Consider the following 15,522-nt stretch of genomic DNA (forward strand, 5'->3'; position numbering starts at 1 on the left):
AGCGCAAAATTATGTCGACTCCAAATTCCAACGATAGCTACACTTGAGCTGACACAACCCCCGCGCAATACGCAACACCACCTTTGTCCGGCGCAGCTTCACCAAGTCGCTGTCTATCTCCTTAGTCTGTCCCAACGCTCAACATGTCCGTCGAAGCGCCCCCACCCAGTCGACACATATCCTCGACGCCCATTTCCCTCACCTCCGCATCGCGCATACTAGAAACATACCTTACAAACTCCGAACGACACCCTCATCTGCACCCCGATGCCTTGATTACACCAACTGGCGTTACCTTTTCGTCACATGGCGGCCCAGTTGGTGGTGTGGTTATGCACAATCTGCGACGCGTCGCTGCAGGCTTGAGGGGAGAATATTTGGAGCCAGAGAAGACGCCGGAGCCTGAGGAGGACGATGGTGCTGACACCGAGAGCTGGGGTCATGGGAAAAAGTCTGGCGGGCAAGGCGGGAAGAAGCGGAAGTTAACAGGGGACACCGAGTGGCAGGACATGGCAGACTATGAGCGGGAAGAAGGGTTTGTTGAAATTGGGGAAGTTGGGACACGAACCACGGTTGTGCAAGACGGTGGAGCAGAGCCAGACGTTGAAGTCACTGGTCAGATACCCAACATCGGCAAGGAAGCAAGGAAGAAGGCAAAGAAGGAGAAGAACCAACAGGAGAAGAGGGAGAGGGAGAAGAAGAGGGCCGAGAAGAAGAACGAGTAACGGCTTTGCGACTCTACGATACCATACCACGTTTTTGCGTTACTGGAGCGAGTGTTTTATTCGAGGCTGTTCAGCCCTTCTAGCGGTTCATTTATCGCTATTCGTCATTTACTCAACCATCAACCAAATACTGCCAGTTGCGACTCACATGGCCTGTATATCGGACAATGTACAAGCCCAAGCTCAAAGCTCCCGGTCCGCTGCCTTGATAGGCTTCTCCTCATCCGTCGCCTTGTCCGTGACCTTCTTGTCGCCAGTCCAGTTCATAGCCTTTAGGCGTTCCGTCAAGATCGGGTGCGAGTGGTGGAAGCTTGAGTAGAACCAGTCGGCATCCATGCTGGAAAGATTTTGGATTTGGAGCTTAATCAACGAAGCTCCAAGCTCACGAGCGTATCCGAGCTTTACAGCAAAGGCATCTAGAATACAACATCAGTTCTAGTCGGGTTAAAGATTGTGTGAAGGCAAGGCTTACCAGCTTCGTATTCCATGCTGCGCGTCCAAACGTTGAGGAGGAGCTTGATGATGGAATCCGTGGGCGACAGGATCTCGTTGAACAGGATGAATCCAACAATGACCGGCCTCTCCCGGCGGAAGCCAAAGTCCGCATACAGCGAGTTGTTGTTGATGAAGACCGAGAACAGGGCAAACATGTAGAATAGATGCGCCTGGCTAATAAAGAGAAGTCGCGATGTGTGATTCATCTGCCAGTGACCGAGTTCGTGTGCCAAAACAGCCTCGACCTCCTTTTCCGTGCTCTTCTCAAGCAGGGTGTCATAAATAACAATCTTCTTCTTGCCAATCCAGGGAAGTCCAGTGAAGTAGGCGTTACTGTGTGCGCTGCGTTTGCTGCCGTCAATGACCTGCAGCTCGGCGAGGGGAAACTGGAGCTTCGATGCGAGGGCCTCGACGGACTCCTTGAGCTTGCCGGGCTTGAGCGGTTCCAGTTTGTTGAACATGGGAACGATGAGAATCGGGTAGATGGTCATAGCCGAGATCTGAACAACCAGCATGAATACCCAGAGGTAGTAGAAGAAGTTTTGTCCCGTCCTGTTGATAATGGCCAAGAAAGCGCTTCCGATGGGAATGCCGAATGCAATCGCCAGAGCCTGACCCTTGACCATATCCGTGAGCCAGAGCTTGACCGTCATCTTGTTGAAGCCGAATTTCTCTTCTAGAACGAAGCTGTGGTAGTAGGAGAAACCGAGGCCAGCAAACAGATCGATCCATCCCAGCATGTACATGAACAGGAGTGATCGTGGGATGTCGCCCGAGAAGCGAACGGGGGCATAGCGGGCGAGTAGCGAACCAGCGACGCCCCAGACAATGGGATAGACGTTGAAGTAGAGGACGGCGAGGGATTTGACCTGGTTGAAGAGACCGGAGACGAAGCTGAACTTGGCCTTTGCGCGACCGTATTCCTGTTGCCTGTAAGCATCGCTGAAGGCGGGGTATATGTATTTTGGAAATTGAACGTACCTGAGATTTATCGAATGTAGCCCTATCAATTTCCTTGTCAAGCGCCTTGGGTACAGTAGTGCGTTGCAGAACGCGGTATTGGCGGAAGAGCAGCCAGTTCTCGAGCGCGAACTCGGCGAGCGAGAAGCCTACAACAAGACGCTTCCATGGGAAGAACGGGCGGTCCAGCCAGCGCGCGAGGCGCTTGAGTGCTGTCAGCTTGACTGTCTATTTTAGCGGTTGGAATCGGGATAGCGAACCTGAAGAATTCCCTGAATCATAGTGAATGGTGGTTGAAGCTGTGATGCGAGACAGTCGCACGCGAGTTGAGGACAGTTTCCGATGCACAAGCCACCGCGCAGGGGTGAGAAGGCTAAGCAGCGAATAACGTCACGGTGTCACGAGCGCTGCAACGACACTCAAGGAGTTAGCTCTCCACCTCGACAATCTTGATGACATTGTTTCGAATGCACAACTAAAGATAGAGGCACGTGTTCAAGGCCGCCATCGTCACCAATCTTCTCTTCGAACGCCCCATCGCAGCTCTCATCTAGGGGAAACACTCAATTCAGGCGCAGATGAACGCGTTATCAGGTGGTCGACGGAATGGTTTACACCAACACGTCACTACGAACGGCCATAAATAACAGCGTGACATGGCTGCAGAGATCATAGTCGCGGGGCAGCGCTGTCGCCATACACGCCAGAGGTGGTTACGTGGCAGTCCTTGGGCATACAAGATGCGCTCCAAGTTCACATGCAGAGCAACCTGCTTTAACTCTGGATTCACTTGAAAATGTTAAGACTCGTCCTCGAGGTAACAAGGAAGGTAAGAGTGAAAGCCTTCTGCACCTGCCACCTTTGGCCAGCGGTCTCGCAGTAACAGAAGGCGCATTCAATCGCTATTTCACTATACTATCAATCTGCGAGATGAACTTCTACTCTCCAATTTTCTCTCGTTGCAGCCGTAATCTCAACCGCGACCAAGTCAACATGCCCATCTTGAAGCGACAGGGTAGCATCCTCCGTCTAAACCGTCTATCTGTGGCAATATCGACTACATTAACAAGCGTCATCGAAAGGGTCCAAGCACAGAAATCTGACCATTCAACATCCCATCTTACAATTCCAGTCCAAGACCATAGATTCTCGGGCGACAGTTCTCGTTTAGCAAATCTACAGGAACAATTGGACTCCGCCGTACTTGCCGAAGCTCCGACCGATTCATATCTCATCCAAGAAAACAAGTATCCAGCATTCGAGCGCTCAGAACCGATGCAGAAATTGGGGACGGGCTGTGGATTTGCTGCCATTGCCGCCACGAAAATATCCTTCGCCACTACAAGGGCCGCTTTCCATTCCAGTACCTTCGCTGCGATCGTTGCAATCGCACATTGTGCCCAGAATGTCATGCTTCCGAGATCCTCTCGCCCTTGCCATATGGCATGATCTGTGCCCCCCGACCAGCTGGCGGTCGCGACGTCCGCTATTGCCACGTCTGTTCCGCTTGTGGATTGAGCCACCGCGCGGAAATGGGGGAAGGGGCAGTACTTGACTTTTACGGCGTGACATGCGCCGGCTGCGGTACCTCATCTTACGGTGACTGGCCGCGATATCATATTGGAAACAACGAACCGTACAGGAGAGACCCAGATGCAACATTTGCCAAACTCGTCGATCAAAAGGCCGACGATGCTGCGAGAGTGGCTTTTCATTGGGTCATTGCTAATCCAGAGTCCGAGTCAAATTCGGCCTTCTAAAAAGCCTTTCGGATCTGGGATGAAGATATTGGGAAGGTGGGTGGGTTTTCTGGATACGGGGTTCGACCATAGTCCATGCGGAACCAAAATGTTGATTTGTTACAAACATACAGGAGTGGCGACCTTGAAGTATATTTTAGTGTAGTATTGGGAAGAAAATGTAAGGTAAAATTTCCTCTACCATGCACCAGTCTTCAAAGCTTTGGGTCCTTTGACACAGGACTCAGTCTGTGATCGGTTGGTAAAATCCCATCACTACCACCACTAGCCTCGATTTTGCTTCCAAATATTAAGTTGTCGTATCCCAGCATGACTTTCAGCGTACCATCCATGAATTTCGGGCCATCATCTGTCGAGATATCAATATCAAAAAAAAGAAACTTTGCGCCGCCCGATTCACGACTCATTACGCAACCATCTCACAAATGAAACGTGCCCCTTACCCTTTAGTCTATCAGCGAACGCCGGACTCGACTGAAAAGTCACCCAATCCTCCAAACTCTTGACATGCACCTCTCCTATGCCATCATACGGCAATGGCTCCATACCAAGTTTTTCTAGCTCCGCTTTATGCTCGGGTGTTTGGTGTAGTTGAACATATCTTGCACAATGCCCTCCAAACCCGGCAACCGTAACGGCAAGATCTGCATGAACCGTCTTCCACCACTCGTGGAACTTTTCATCTGAAATATCTGGCCTTTTCTTTACGAACATTAGAAACTTTATGTAGGGTTGCTCATTGGAACCTGCGCCGGGAGAGAGATGGGGGAAAGTGAATTTGTGGTGGGCGAGAATTTCTTCTTTGAGGGACATGACTGATTCGTGTTGAGAGGGCTATGGAATGGAGGGAACTGCGCGGTGAGCTTTGAAGGAGAGCTGGTGTTGGTATAAAGTATCGAGGGCTTTCATCATTGATCAAAAAGACAGTCGAAGCGCGCTAGTCGGCTTGGCCTGCGGGTGAGTTTCTCCGGACAGGCATAATTGTACCCCGCATTCACGGCAGTAATGGAACGAAATATACAATTGGCTTTGGAGATCGATTCGAGCTCTTCAACTTGAGCTCTGGAAGTCAATTTCAAGCGCTAAAGGATACGGGGTCCCCGATCCGAGCCATCCAAACACCATCCTATACATAACTTAGATTCCTACATCCTCGCAAGCATCCGCACCGTAGGAATAAAATGCTCGCTATCCTTCTTCTGCTGCTCAAAGCTCTGCTTGAACACTGCCAGTCCGGCTAAAATGCCACAAATCAATAGAAGCAACGAAACCAGCGACCAGAGCACGCCCCAGCACTGCGAGGAGCCGCCGTACCGCTTTGCAAAGACGCTTGCATCGGAAGAGTTGACTTTGCGCAGGATGAGATCGTCACAGATATCCCAGACGCTGTATAGCGAAGACATTACGCCGATGAAGAGCTATGAACACGGTTAGTTGGATGTGTAGACTCGGGTAGTAGGGAAAGGGGTGGGCATACGACCATGAATCTTAGCGCTTGACCGCGCTCAATGAACCAAAACCCGACCAACAGCCCCACGGCCAGCAAGATGGTTATGATAGTTAACCAGTCCTTCCGCGCCCACCACAACGTCAACAGAAAGCACACCCCTAGCACGATACTCGCCACCTTACTTGCCACGATGTTGAATCCACAGAAAGTCAGCAGGGCGCCAATCAGTGAGGAGCCCAAGTAGCCAGCTGGTAACGTGATGAACTGTTTGCCGCCCCGCATGTGAGTTACGCCTCCCTCGTGCGGATCTAGAGAAATTGATTCTACGCGCCCGCCGGTACAGCAGGCTGTGATAGCGTGCCCGAACTCATGGAAAGCGATGACCAGCTTAGGGCTAAGGTTAGTACCAGAAAGCCGCCTTTGCGTAGGGAAGTAGAATAAGAGTATAGCGTACCCTACATTCGTTAGCAGAGCGTTAGGTAGGGGAAGAAGGCGTCTGTTTTGTGTCTCAGCTACAGCTTAATTGTCCAAAACGTTTTAGACAAGTTCGCGCATAGTCCAAGACGAAAACATCCACTTTGTACTGGGGTCTTCGTACATCTACCAAAAGTTAGCATCAAACCGATCAGGAGAGCTGTGAAGATGAGGAAACGTACCTTGAACGGCCATAACACCCATCTCACATACGGCAGGTTCCATAACAACGCAATGATAACAACATATGCGATGATAACGCCCAGCGTGACCCCTTGGGTGTGGTTGACAGTTAACCCGCGACGCTCAAAGTGGTGCGAAGCCATAGTGGGGCCTCCCGTCACCAACGCCCGTCGCGCTAGTTTGGCGAGGGATGAGCGCGTTGATGGGGGTATTGCCGGGGCCATAGTATTGTAAACGAACGTCGAATAACACTGTGGGACAAGGGAAAGAAGGTAGTACTCTCCGTTTGGAGATTGTAGAAGGTTTGATGTTTGAGCTCAGGCTGAGGCTTCGCTGCGCTGGGCGTGCTTGATGGCTGACGCGTTTCGCTGTGGTTTGCGACGTGCGCCACGCGCCATCGCGCCACGCTAAAATTAGTAAGGAGGCTGAGCTGGGGAATGAGCACCTTAACCTTCATCACCCACTTGAAACTGTCACTATAAGTCTTCAAAAAATCGAGAGCATTGTGATGAGCGATACGATATACCGTTGAGATTTTTCTCCAATGGTAACTTGCGTAGATAGCTACCAAATAATCCAACCCCCCAATCTCGTAAGCAGTTCCTCGCTCAATTTCGACTAGTGTAGCCAGAGTACGGCTATTCGGAAGCATAGCCGCCCTTTGGAGTACCTAAGATGACAACTTGCAACGCGAACACTCTCGAGCAGTGTTAGTAGGCCTTCCTTTCACGAAGGTCCTTAGGTTATGTCACGACAAACAAGCAAACACCCGCACTCCTACTTCGGCTTGCAAACTCCATTCTATAACATTGCTGTTATCAATTTCCATCCAGTATAAGAAAAGTAGAAAAGCAGAAAAGCAAGACACGAACAGTAAGAGCTATAAGAGGAAAATAAGGGATATGATGCTTAAACAGGTTAAAAAGATGGGGCTTTCTCGTCCATCACGATCGATATAGCAGCCATGCCCCTGAGCAGTCTGTCGGGTGCATATAGGCTCAATCACAATACCCTTGCTGTTCAGGCCTCGACAAGCCTTACGTAAGACTGAACGGGAGCATGTGTGAGGCCTTCCACCGCTTCCCAACTCGCATATCTCTCTGGTACCGGTTTCAACTCAAATGACCAAATTACTAGAACAATCGCAAGCCTGAGCTCCAAATACGCCAGTTTCCGTCCAAAGCAAGACCTCGGTCCCGCTCCGAACTGGAGATGTGGTCCAGCCATCGCATCGAAGACTTGAGAGTCAGTAGCTGAATCTTTGACCAGCCATCGATCGGGCTTGAATTCGGTCATGTCTCCCGAGCCCCATTCACCCACCTTGCCGCCTCCTGCAACATGGTATGATTTGCTTCGCAGGGCGTCGTCGATTTCAAAAGGTGGCACCATAAGGCCCCCGCCGAGACCACACATCATAACCCTCGTTCCCTTTGGTATAACATGCCCAAGAATGACAGCATCGGTAGTTGCAGTCCGTGACGGAATGGTTGCAGTTTGCGCGCAGCGTAAAATCTCTTCGAGGCAGGCATCTAGGTAGTGGTTTTGAGTTGTAGCGATCTCGTGCGCATCTGGAACCCTGTTTTGCGAGTGCGCAGCGGCAAAGGATGATCGAAGCTCAGAACGAAGCTTTCGTTGGATGTCCTGACTCCCAGCAAGGAGTTTTAGAGCCCATGAAAGTGCCGTCGAAGTTGTATCGTGCCCCGCAACGAGCAAGCCAAATAGCTGTAGGGTGGGAGTCGAGAAATTAGTATATCCTACTGTTTATGCGGGAGATTCTACGGCGACTAACCTCTGCGATTATAACCTTTGATTGGTAGTGAGGCGCCCGATTCTGCCGTTCCGCAGCCATCAATTCTCTGCGCAGCACATGATCGACTGCATTTGAAATCTTGTCTGCGGTTCCCTTGGTGTGGGCCATTCTTTTCTCGGCTTTGGAGATCTGAGCAGATATCATCTCGTCCCTCAATTTGAGCAGCTTGCTAATACGAGGCACCCACCGCAGGAGACGCCCGACGAGCCTCGGGGCTGGGGACTTGATAACGATTTCTATCGTGTCAGTAAGTCTAAGGATCGCATCAAACTCCGGTGGGGCCGATGCACGAGGAAAGCCAACTTCTAGGTCCACAGACGGTGGCAATTCGATATTCTTCTTGGAAGATAACAAGGTGACTTGCTCGCGCGTAATTGTAGCAGTTTCCTCGATTCCGAAGATAGAAGCCCAAATGGCCTCCAAGGCGGCGTCATTTATATCAACCTTCACAGAGAATGGGCGGCCTTCACTTAGGCGCATCTTCTCCCTCCAAAGGCTTATAAGATCCATGAAACTGGCATGAAGTTGAGGCGCAGCGACTCCATTGAGGAAGCCAGGAGCCATGACTGGAAGCGGCGGTACAAAGTCAGTGTGTGCTCTCAAAGTACGTACCAAGTACTCAGCGTCTTGCACAAACAGCCTTCTGGCGGGCATTTGCAGAGGGGTTACTAAGGAAAGTGTACATACTATACAAAGTTAGCAACTATTCGAGGCAAATGGGGAGGTACCAGCTGTTCAGTTTTGGCATGTGTAAGACAAAACAACCAGTTTATACCGTGGGCTTCTGACCGGTCCTGCAACAGCTTTCGCTGGGCTCGAAAGGCATCATTCGTTGGCAGCACCATGTGCTGTTCGGAACTTAGGCCGAAGAAAATATCGCTAATCAGGTCCGGCTTGTCAAACTCTTTAGTTCGTCTCATAAGGATATCCTGACTATGTTTAGTGGTTGCATTAAGATGGCACGTTGTTGGTATACCTGTGATTCGCGATAATCGCTGATCATGACCACGGGCTTCCCGAAAGGGTTGGGAAAGATCTGTACTATGGGAGATTTGTGTCTAGTGTTGTGGCTCAAAAACCAGTCGCTGAAGGTTTTGTGGGTCTTTAGGTGATTGAGCATAGATGGGATGTCACCAAAAAGAGATCTCGTGGCCTCTTTGTTGCATGGTATCCCATGGATAGGTTTCGGCAAAAGCCATTTGTAGAGTAGGAAAGCTGCCAGGGAGAGTACGCCAGTGATGGTAATAACCGTGAGCGGGAGAGAGGCGTACGTTAGGTCGATAGAGTCCATATCGTCGATTGTGCGGTGTTGAGACACTTTGTTTAACTCACTGTAGATCTGTAAGATGATCGAAATATAGAGAAAGCTTGTTGTAAACGTCCCCTAGACAGACAATATAAGTGAGATAATTGCGACCGCCCGGTCAAGCGAGACATTCCTGCAATCTAGTGCCGAGATATGTAAGCAATAAGCAGGGTTTGCCGGGGGGCTATTTTTGCCTGAATTAAAAAACTTGATCAAGTAAGTGAGAGCCAAGACGAAAGCATCCACTGCTAACGATGTAAACATATCGCTACGAGGTCTTCGAGCCGATATAACACTCTAGCCACAAGTGCATCATTCTTTTCTGTATTAACGCCGCGTCACTAATCGTCCATTGCCCATTTTCAGTCGTGTAATCATGTCTTACTCTTGCCAAATCAGGGTGGTAATACTGTGGAGACCATGTTTTAAGATCGACATATAATGGTATAGCCGTCGGGCAAGCAGGCGCCCGTCATCCCAACAAACAGCTGGCAGAACGTAAGAATTTGGAAATAGCGGAAATGCTAGCGTCTTTGACTTTCAACCGTTATCGTTGGTGGTAGTATAGTCGATTTGTCATGCGGGAACTTTCATCGTTATCTGTCGCGGATTTGTTTTGACCATGATGTGTTGTAGTCATAGAAGAAGATTTCATTGATTACCCAATGTGATGCTTGTCCATCTCTTCATCGATCCAGCTTCCCCGGTTCACTCTCGTCCTTCTCCGCCACCTCTCGCCTTCCTCACCCTTTCGAGTTTCCCACCCCTCGTCTCCCCTCACAGCCTCCGCATGTGTAAAATCAGCGTGGACATTCCTCGGATCCACAAAATCCGGCAATTGCTGATTCCCAAAATCATAGCCAAGTGCACTACCGTTCATGCGCTCACCCCCTCTGCTGGTCCCACCAGTGTCCGTCTTCTCGAGCGTCAAACCCGTGGACGGCGCTCTGCGCTCTGGACTACGGCGCCGGTGGGGATCGGATGTGTTGTTCGAGCTTGTGCGGTCGCGCACAAGTTGAACCAATTTTCCTAGTACAGCGAATTCGAGTTTTAGTTTGATGGAGTAGACCACCCCTTTTAGTGTCGTCTCGATCAGGTACAGGTTTGCGAATTCAACCGCTAGCAGCGCCAAATCCATGGTGATTATGATAACGTTGATGGCGAGGAGCTGATACATTGTCTTCCGCACACTCGCATTTCTTAGATTCCCTGTCCCCGTTCCATTATCAAAACTGCATACATCATCCTGCACGCTTTCTGCGAGCCGGAGCAATCGAACAGTCTCGCGGATATAGATAATGGACAATATGACTTCTTGAACGAAGAACCCGACCATTTGTATCTTCTCCATGATCGAGTATCCCTTTACAAAATGTCCCAGCGTTGTGCGAGAAAGAGTGTTCGAGTTCGAGCCGAATGTGAGGACGGTAGTGACGGAGTGTAGGACTATTCCATTGGTGACGATCATGTACAGGCTCCAGCGAAGGACGCGGCGCGAGTTCGTAACGAGGTGCAGACGTGACCAGAGGACGATTGACTGACCTAGCTTATTGTCAGTACTCTCCCGACTTTATCGAACTCCAGCTCCCTGAACAAAAAAATTGCGATTACGTACCGGTCACCATGGGATACCACCCAATCGAGAGGAAGAAAACAGCAACATATCCAACATCTTTATTCGGATCCAACAGCTGGAAGAACTTGATTAGGAAACCTAGTGAATACGGTATGATGCCGAATGCAGATATGACGAGGCTCCAAAAGTACAACCCACGGTATCGTTGGAAGGTTACGAAGGCAAGGACAATGAGCTCGAGGGCATTATACAATGCGAGCCCAATAAGAAAAGCGATGGTAATCTGCAAAGGGAGGGAGCCACCGGTGTAGCCTATAATATATTAGCTCAGACATACAAATACCGAGGAGTAGAAAAAAATTACCTCCAGTGATGCCGGCACCTGCGGAGTCAAGAGAGCCCTGAGCCGGCGTTGTCGCCCAGGGGAGAGCAGAGGATGTCGCACTTGCAACGAGGCCCATTGAGGACGACGACGCCATCGCGTGTTCTTTCGTCCAATATGGGTGTGTGATTTCGCGCTCATCGTCCTCTCCAAACCGTCGGTATGAAACTAGAAGACCCCCTCGACCCGTTGCCAAGTCTTTGCTAAAGCGCAAATCGTCGCTATGGCCTCACTTGCAATAACAAAGCTGTGACGGAGGAGGCGGATCAAAGTGGAGAAATTCAAGCACGTGGATGGTCCGCGTGTTGACAGCCGAGATCACTAACGCGTTACAGTTTGGAAAATCTGGGGTAAATCGCCCGTTGAATTCCTATTTTAGGTCGTTACACAAGACTACCTACCATTCTCTCATTCTGATCTCATTGCATCATGACGCATTCAACATTGCTTCCATCTCCTTTCTCTCCGGTGCGCTTGACGACTTCTAGTAGGAGAGAGTAGGGCTAGGAATGGATGAGCTTAAACAGATACATAGCCTTGACCATGAGACGCCTACCCCTTTCTCGGCGTAATACTCAGAACCTAGTCCAGCCGATGTGAAAAGCGCTTATCTTCTGGCTGTCACGAAGTTCGTTCACCCGGGTCAAGTTATCCAGTCCCCAGAACTATGAAGCACAAAACAGATGGTCTGCCCTGGTCTGCCCTGGTCTGCCAAAGCAATTAAATACTAATCATCGTTGAGATCCTGGAACCTCCCACCCGGTCACAGCATCCGATGGAGGCAAATCCTCTGGATGCTAAGTTATGGTTCCAATGGGCGGCCTGTTGGAGTTCTTCGTTAAGCGCCTTCTTCTTCACAAATGCTCAAGTAGGTTGCACGGCATTCATTGCCACATCTGGTTCTTTACCCCCATGACATGAGGGTACTAAGAAGAAAGCCGAAAAATCAGAGTAGCACTATTTAACGGCCTCTCAAGCATTGTGACTTGAGAAGCTATCTCAGTAAGGGCGAAGACTGTATACTATGGTAGTCACTCTACTTTGCCATCGATATTTTGTGTATGGAAAGACTATATCCCGTCCAGTACGTGTTGGACAGATGCAGGTTTTCGAGCACACTCAATGGTCGCTTGTAGCGAAATTCAAGGAACGTAGTATATGATGTTGGTTATGATCATTCCTCCACATGCCATTTCGACATGAATCGAGGGAACCGAACGCAAGTGTGATGCGGAGAGCGCCATGCAGGTTAAGGAATTGGTACCAATGTGATACAGATGCGCGTTAACGATTGCCTAGAGATAGTCCAGCATATAGGATGAAGGAATATAATGCGCAGTCGTGCGACCTCAGCACAAACCTTATTTCAAGCGACAACGAACGACCTATGCGGGTAGACGTAGATCTTCCAGCAGACTCGCATCGCATCGCATCAACGCGATTTTGGTTAGCATTGTCGCGCACTGCATTTGCTTATTGATTAAACGTACTGAGACATGAATTTGGCATTATGGAATGTATATTCTGAAATATCTTGATAGATTAGAAATGGCCTTCATCACTGATACCTATCCAATCTCTCCCTAGATGTTGGGTCTCCCCGACTATTGCTCGCCATATCAACCTCGACAAACCGACTCGGCCGGTTCCCCACCAGACTATTTCTCTGCATTTCCGCTCCGCCGACATGGTGGACGCCTCTACCAGCTCCACCTCGAGCCCCCGATCCCATGCCGTCTATCTCCTTGACCTCGGCCTCAGCTGGCATCTCCACCACTCTATCCGATGGCACCTCGTAGAGTACGTTCCTACCCCGAGCGCCTTTCTCCTTCTTTTTGTTTTTATTTCCATTCGCGCCTGTGACCCACCCTCCACGCTTGTCATCGTATGTGTAAGGTTGGGTGGTGTCATTTACATGCGGTGCTCCATCGGCAGCGGAGAGTTCGTGCAACATAGGCTGCGTTTTCCGGGCTTTCCGTTTCCGTCGGATGAACCACAGTCCTACGAGTAGCAAAAGCAGGATGCCTGCGACCACTCCAACAGCGATAGCTATCGTGCGGGTATTTGTGCTACTTCCACTCGTACTGCTTGAACTGGCGGCATTCGAGCTCTGTGCGGGAGGCGTGGTGGTATGTGTCGGAGTGGTTGATGGACTTGTCTTTCCCGCGATTGCGACAACACTGGGTTCAGCTAGGATGTGTTTCTGAACATTGTTATCCTGACAACAATCGTTGGCGCGCGAGCAGCAGTAGGCGCCGGAACCGCAATACCAGACTGCTTCGTCGCCTTGTGGCCAAACTACGCTTCCTTAGCACATTACTCCTCTGATCAAGCACGGCGCAGTGAAGCCTACAGTCTGTGCACACTTTGTTGCAACCCCCTCCGAAATCTTGTTGTGTGCATGCTCCTCTCAGCACTCGAGTCCAGTTTTGATAACGATAATCGTTGCAAAGGCCATTACTGAGACACTGAAAGCCCTCGGCACAGCATGTCGTCGCGTCGGTAGAATTTGGGTTGCACTCCTTGTGGCCAGAGTCTGCTGTAGTTCCATCGGGGAAGAAGCATGTTGCGCCCACGGAATTCGAGTTGAAGCCGAGAAGGAGGAAGAGAGTGAGATGGAGCAGCGCGATGGCCGATAACGACCCGAGGCCGCCCATAGGATTGATGGTAGAACCTTACCTAGGGTCGCAAAGAGAGGCAGAGCGCATGATAGCAGTGACCTGGAGAGAACCGTAGCAAGAGACGACTGAAGATGCACACGAGTATTGGCGCTATTGAAATTAGCTGCACGTCTGTACTCGATTCGTTGAGGTAGCCTCGACTGGTCTGTTTGTACATCCCGTCCCGAACGCACACCCAGTCTCATCCCTGTCATTCCCAAACTTAATAAGACGGGCTGAACACATAAAGCTCTGATTTGTCTTTTAGCGATTCTGTGAGACTTGGCGTCAGGACATCCTGTACGATGACGCGCGAAGGATTTAGTGATTATTCAAACAGGTTAGAGGCCGCTGAAACCCCGGCATTACTGAACATCTTCTCCCGGCCGCCTTATGTTCACGGCGCCACGATACATTTCAGGTAAGGCTGAATGTTTGGGCCATAGAACGCTGAAGTCGAGGTGTTGGTAGCCTTTTCAGATAAAATCGTGAGAGAGGTACGTTGAAGCTATGAGTGATGCGGCTGCCGCAGTCTACAGGCTTATTATCTTCAGCCTAATTGAACAGCCGGGTGCAACTTAGCTTGCGGATACCCTGTATGCTTACTATGATCCCTGAAATCGATACTTGGTGTGATTGCTGACTGTCTCGCATCGGAGTTCCCGTCTATCGTCTTTGTGTAACGTCTAAGTATTGTTTAATGCCACCGGGCCTTGGATATTCAAGACCACATCAAAGGCCAAGCTCTCATAGCTTTCGCACTTTAAGATGAAGGTTTCTGCTTATTTGCCTCACCTAGCTCTTTGACCTGACCCTTCTCCTTCGCCTGTTCAGTTTCCACTTCAGGTGGGAAATCCCCTTCAACTACCCCAAATACACCCACGTCACTCCTTCCCATTCCTCCACCTTTCTTCTCTGTTTCTTCGCTTTCCTTCAGGATAAACTGGCCAGGTTTCTTCTCCATCGCGCCCTCGTCGAAATTGAACACTCGCCAGTCGGCATTGAAAAACATGCGATTGCACACGGCCGTACGCAGGAAGCCAGAGTGAGATACTACTGCGATGACCTTCTCTGGGCGGGAGTAGAGATCCTCGAGACATGTTTGACCGCGTGCTAGGATAGCCTTCTGTGTAAATGCGTAGGGGTTGTTCTCCAAGTCTGTAGTCTTGTCCGGGTAGGATGGATCTACGGATGAGAAGTCGTACTGCGGGAACTCTTTCTTCATTTGCTCAAGCGGACTCCCGGTGTCACAAGGTTTGTCGGCGGTTTCTTGCCATCCTGCGTCAGGAATGACTTTGAAACGAGTTGAGAAGTCAGCGAGGGCCCTAAGAAGTAATAAAAATATGCAGATATGTCCTTGGGACGGTACTTCTGAATTAATCATCACTCACCCTTGACACCCTTCTTAATCAACCAGTCTAGCCCAATAGTAGCCGTCTGCAACGTCCTCCTCATCGCCGATACCACAATCAAATCGACTTCGTTCCCAATCTTGCTATTTTTCAAACTCTCTTGAAGTTCAAGGCATTGCTGCTCACCGAGCTCGGAGAGCGGTGCGTCATGGATGGACCAGTCGCTTGCCACATTATGTAGAGCCTGAGCGTGGCGGATAAGTAGTAGTGTTGGCGGCATTGAGATGATCCTTTCAGTGATTTGGGCTCTTCTGGTGTGGTGAGAGAGGTTGTAGTTGATGGTAAACAGGTCGATTGGACAATGGGCAACCATGTATTTTTCTGTGACT

The 15,522-nt window shown here is 50.1% G+C and overlaps 9 protein-coding genes across 9 annotated transcripts; 2 read left to right on the forward strand and 7 right to left on the reverse strand.

Annotated features, from left to right (window-relative positions):
• The first annotated feature begins 43 nt into the window (after positions 1-43).
• Positions 44-1,140, forward strand: K460DRAFT_366738 (uncharacterized protein). Its single transcript, XM_040933442.1, has one exon. The coding sequence runs from the start codon at positions 144-146 to the stop codon at positions 723-725; it is 582 nt and encodes a 193-aa protein (XP_040788454.1). The 5' UTR covers positions 44-143; the 3' UTR covers positions 726-1,140.
• K460DRAFT_377230 (CaaX prenyl protease) lies at positions 909-2,461 on the reverse strand (the record flags this gene model as incomplete). The annotated part of the gene is made up of 4 exons (XM_040934951.1): positions 909-1,141; positions 1,198-2,143; positions 2,202-2,384; positions 2,441-2,461. 4 exons carry the CDS (start codon positions 2,459-2,461, stop codon positions 909-911), a joined length of 1,383 nt encoding a protein of 460 aa, XP_040788455.1.
• Positions 2,462-3,173: 712 nt separating this feature from the next.
• K460DRAFT_430843 (uncharacterized protein) lies at positions 3,174-4,297 on the forward strand (the record flags this gene model as incomplete). The annotated part of the gene is made up of 2 exons (XM_040938329.1): positions 3,174-3,345; positions 3,429-4,297. 2 exons carry the CDS (start codon positions 3,174-3,176, stop codon positions 3,938-3,940), a joined length of 684 nt encoding a protein of 227 aa, XP_040788456.1. The 3' UTR covers positions 3,941-4,297.
• Positions 4,110-5,047, reverse strand: K460DRAFT_116931 (uncharacterized protein). The gene is made up of 2 exons (XM_040926595.1): positions 4,384-5,047; positions 4,110-4,289 (listed from the first exon to the last, which is right to left on the reverse strand). The coding sequence occupies exons 1-2, from the start codon at positions 4,751-4,753 to the stop codon at positions 4,135-4,137; spliced, it is 525 nt and encodes a 174-aa protein (XP_040788457.1). The 5' UTR covers positions 4,754-5,047; the 3' UTR covers positions 4,110-4,134.
• Positions 4,899-6,515, reverse strand: K460DRAFT_366741 (uncharacterized protein). Its single transcript, XM_040933443.1, is given in 4 exon segments — positions 4,899-5,358; positions 5,418-5,778; positions 6,033-6,034; positions 6,047-6,515. 4 exon segments carry the CDS (start codon positions 6,269-6,271, stop codon positions 5,086-5,088), a joined length of 861 nt encoding a protein of 286 aa, XP_040788458.1. The 5' UTR covers positions 6,272-6,515; the 3' UTR covers positions 4,899-5,085.
• A 231-nt stretch (positions 6,516-6,746) lies between these two features.
• On the reverse strand, positions 6,747-9,195 carry K460DRAFT_386301 (cytochrome P450). Its single transcript, XM_040935580.1, has 4 exons — positions 8,834-9,195; positions 8,633-8,786; positions 7,837-8,423; positions 6,747-7,769 (listed from the first exon to the last, which is right to left on the reverse strand). The coding sequence occupies exons 1-4, from the start codon at positions 9,146-9,148 to the stop codon at positions 7,068-7,070; spliced, it is 1,758 nt and encodes a 585-aa protein (XP_040788459.1). The 5' UTR covers positions 9,149-9,195; the 3' UTR covers positions 6,747-7,067.
• Positions 9,196-9,581: 386 nt separating this feature from the next.
• On the reverse strand, positions 9,582-11,359 carry K460DRAFT_312816 (uncharacterized protein). Its single transcript, XM_040930230.1, has 3 exons — positions 11,104-11,359; positions 10,779-11,051; positions 9,582-10,705 (listed from the first exon to the last, which is right to left on the reverse strand). The coding sequence occupies exons 1-3, from the start codon at positions 11,216-11,218 to the stop codon at positions 9,822-9,824; spliced, it is 1,272 nt and encodes a 423-aa protein (XP_040788460.1). The 5' UTR covers positions 11,219-11,359; the 3' UTR covers positions 9,582-9,821.
• A 1,250-nt stretch (positions 11,360-12,609) lies between these two features.
• On the reverse strand, positions 12,610-14,248 carry K460DRAFT_417088 (uncharacterized protein). Its single transcript, XM_040937853.1, has 2 exons — positions 13,475-14,248; positions 12,610-13,419 (listed from the first exon to the last, which is right to left on the reverse strand). The coding sequence occupies exons 1-2, from the start codon at positions 13,776-13,778 to the stop codon at positions 12,680-12,682; spliced, it is 1,044 nt and encodes a 347-aa protein (XP_040788461.1). The 5' UTR covers positions 13,779-14,248; the 3' UTR covers positions 12,610-12,679.
• Positions 14,245-15,474, reverse strand: K460DRAFT_417089 (phosphoglycerate mutase-like protein). The gene is made up of 2 exons (XM_040937854.1): positions 15,173-15,474; positions 14,245-15,074 (listed from the first exon to the last, which is right to left on the reverse strand). The coding sequence occupies exons 1-2, from the start codon at positions 15,411-15,413 to the stop codon at positions 14,545-14,547; spliced, it is 771 nt and encodes a 256-aa protein (XP_040788462.1). The 5' UTR covers positions 15,414-15,474; the 3' UTR covers positions 14,245-14,544.
• Positions 15,475-15,522: the final 48 nt, after the last annotated feature.

The sequence above is a fragment of the Cucurbitaria berberidis genome, assembly GCF_010015615.1.
Source record: "Cucurbitaria berberidis CBS 394.84 unplaced genomic scaffold K460scaffold_3, whole genome shotgun sequence".
NCBI lineage: Eukaryota > Fungi > Ascomycota > Dothideomycetes > Pleosporales > Cucurbitariaceae > Cucurbitaria > Cucurbitaria berberidis.

Excerpts from the sequence above, each read along its gene's own strand:
- K460DRAFT_417088 (XM_040937853.1), bottom strand. The coding sequence starts at position 13,778 with ATGGGCGGCCTCGGGTCGTTATCGGCCATCGCGCTGCTCCATCTCACT. Across the intron at positions 13,420-13,474 it reads CAACAAAGTGTGCACAGACT|TTTGGCCACAAGGCGACGAA; the intron begins GTAGGCTTCACT and ends AAGGAAGCGTAG.
- K460DRAFT_366741 (XM_040933443.1), bottom strand. The coding sequence starts at position 6,271 with ATGGCCCCGGCAATACCCCCATCAACGCGCTCATCCCTCGCCAAACTA. Across the intron at positions 5,359-5,417 it reads AAGCGCTAAGATTCATGGTC|CTCTTCATCGGCGTAATGTC; the intron begins GTATGCCCACCC and ends CCGTGTTCATAG.
- K460DRAFT_366738 (XM_040933442.1), top strand. The coding sequence starts at position 144 with ATGTCCGTCGAAGCGCCCCCACCCAGTCGACACATATCCTCGACGCCC.
- K460DRAFT_417089 (XM_040937854.1), bottom strand. The coding sequence starts at position 15,413 with ATGCCGCCAACACTACTACTTATCCGCCACGCTCAGGCTCTACATAAT. Across the intron at positions 15,075-15,172 it reads GATTAAGAAGGGTGTCAAGG|TCATTCCTGACGCAGGATGG; the intron begins GTGAGTGATGAT and ends CTCGTTTCAAAG.
- K460DRAFT_312816 (XM_040930230.1), bottom strand. The coding sequence starts at position 11,218 with ATGGCGTCGTCGTCCTCAATGGGCCTCGTTGCAAGTGCGACATCCTCT. Across the intron at positions 11,052-11,103 it reads AGGTGCCGGCATCACTGGAG|GCTACACCGGTGGCTCCCTC; the intron begins GTAATTTTTTTC and ends AATATATTATAG. Across the intron at positions 10,706-10,778 it reads GTGGTATCCCATGGTGACCG|GTCAGTCAATCGTCCTCTGG; the intron begins GTACGTAATCGC and ends ACAATAAGCTAG.
- K460DRAFT_116931 (XM_040926595.1), bottom strand. The coding sequence starts at position 4,753 with ATGTCCCTCAAAGAAGAAATTCTCGCCCACCACAAATTCACTTTCCCC. Across the intron at positions 4,290-4,383 it reads GTTCGCTGATAGACTAAAGG|ATGATGGCCCGAAATTCATG; the intron begins GTAAGGGGCACG and ends ATATCTCGACAG.
- K460DRAFT_386301 (XM_040935580.1), bottom strand. The coding sequence starts at position 9,148 with ATGGACTCTATCGACCTAACGTACGCCTCTCTCCCGCTCACGGTTATT. Across the intron at positions 8,787-8,833 it reads GCGATTATCGCGAATCACAG|GATATCCTTATGAGACGAAC; the intron begins GTATACCAACAA and ends AAACATAGTCAG. Across the intron at positions 7,770-7,836 it reads CAAAGGTTATAATCGCAGAG|CTATTTGGCTTGCTCGTTGC; the intron begins GTTAGTCGCCGT and ends CCCACCCTACAG.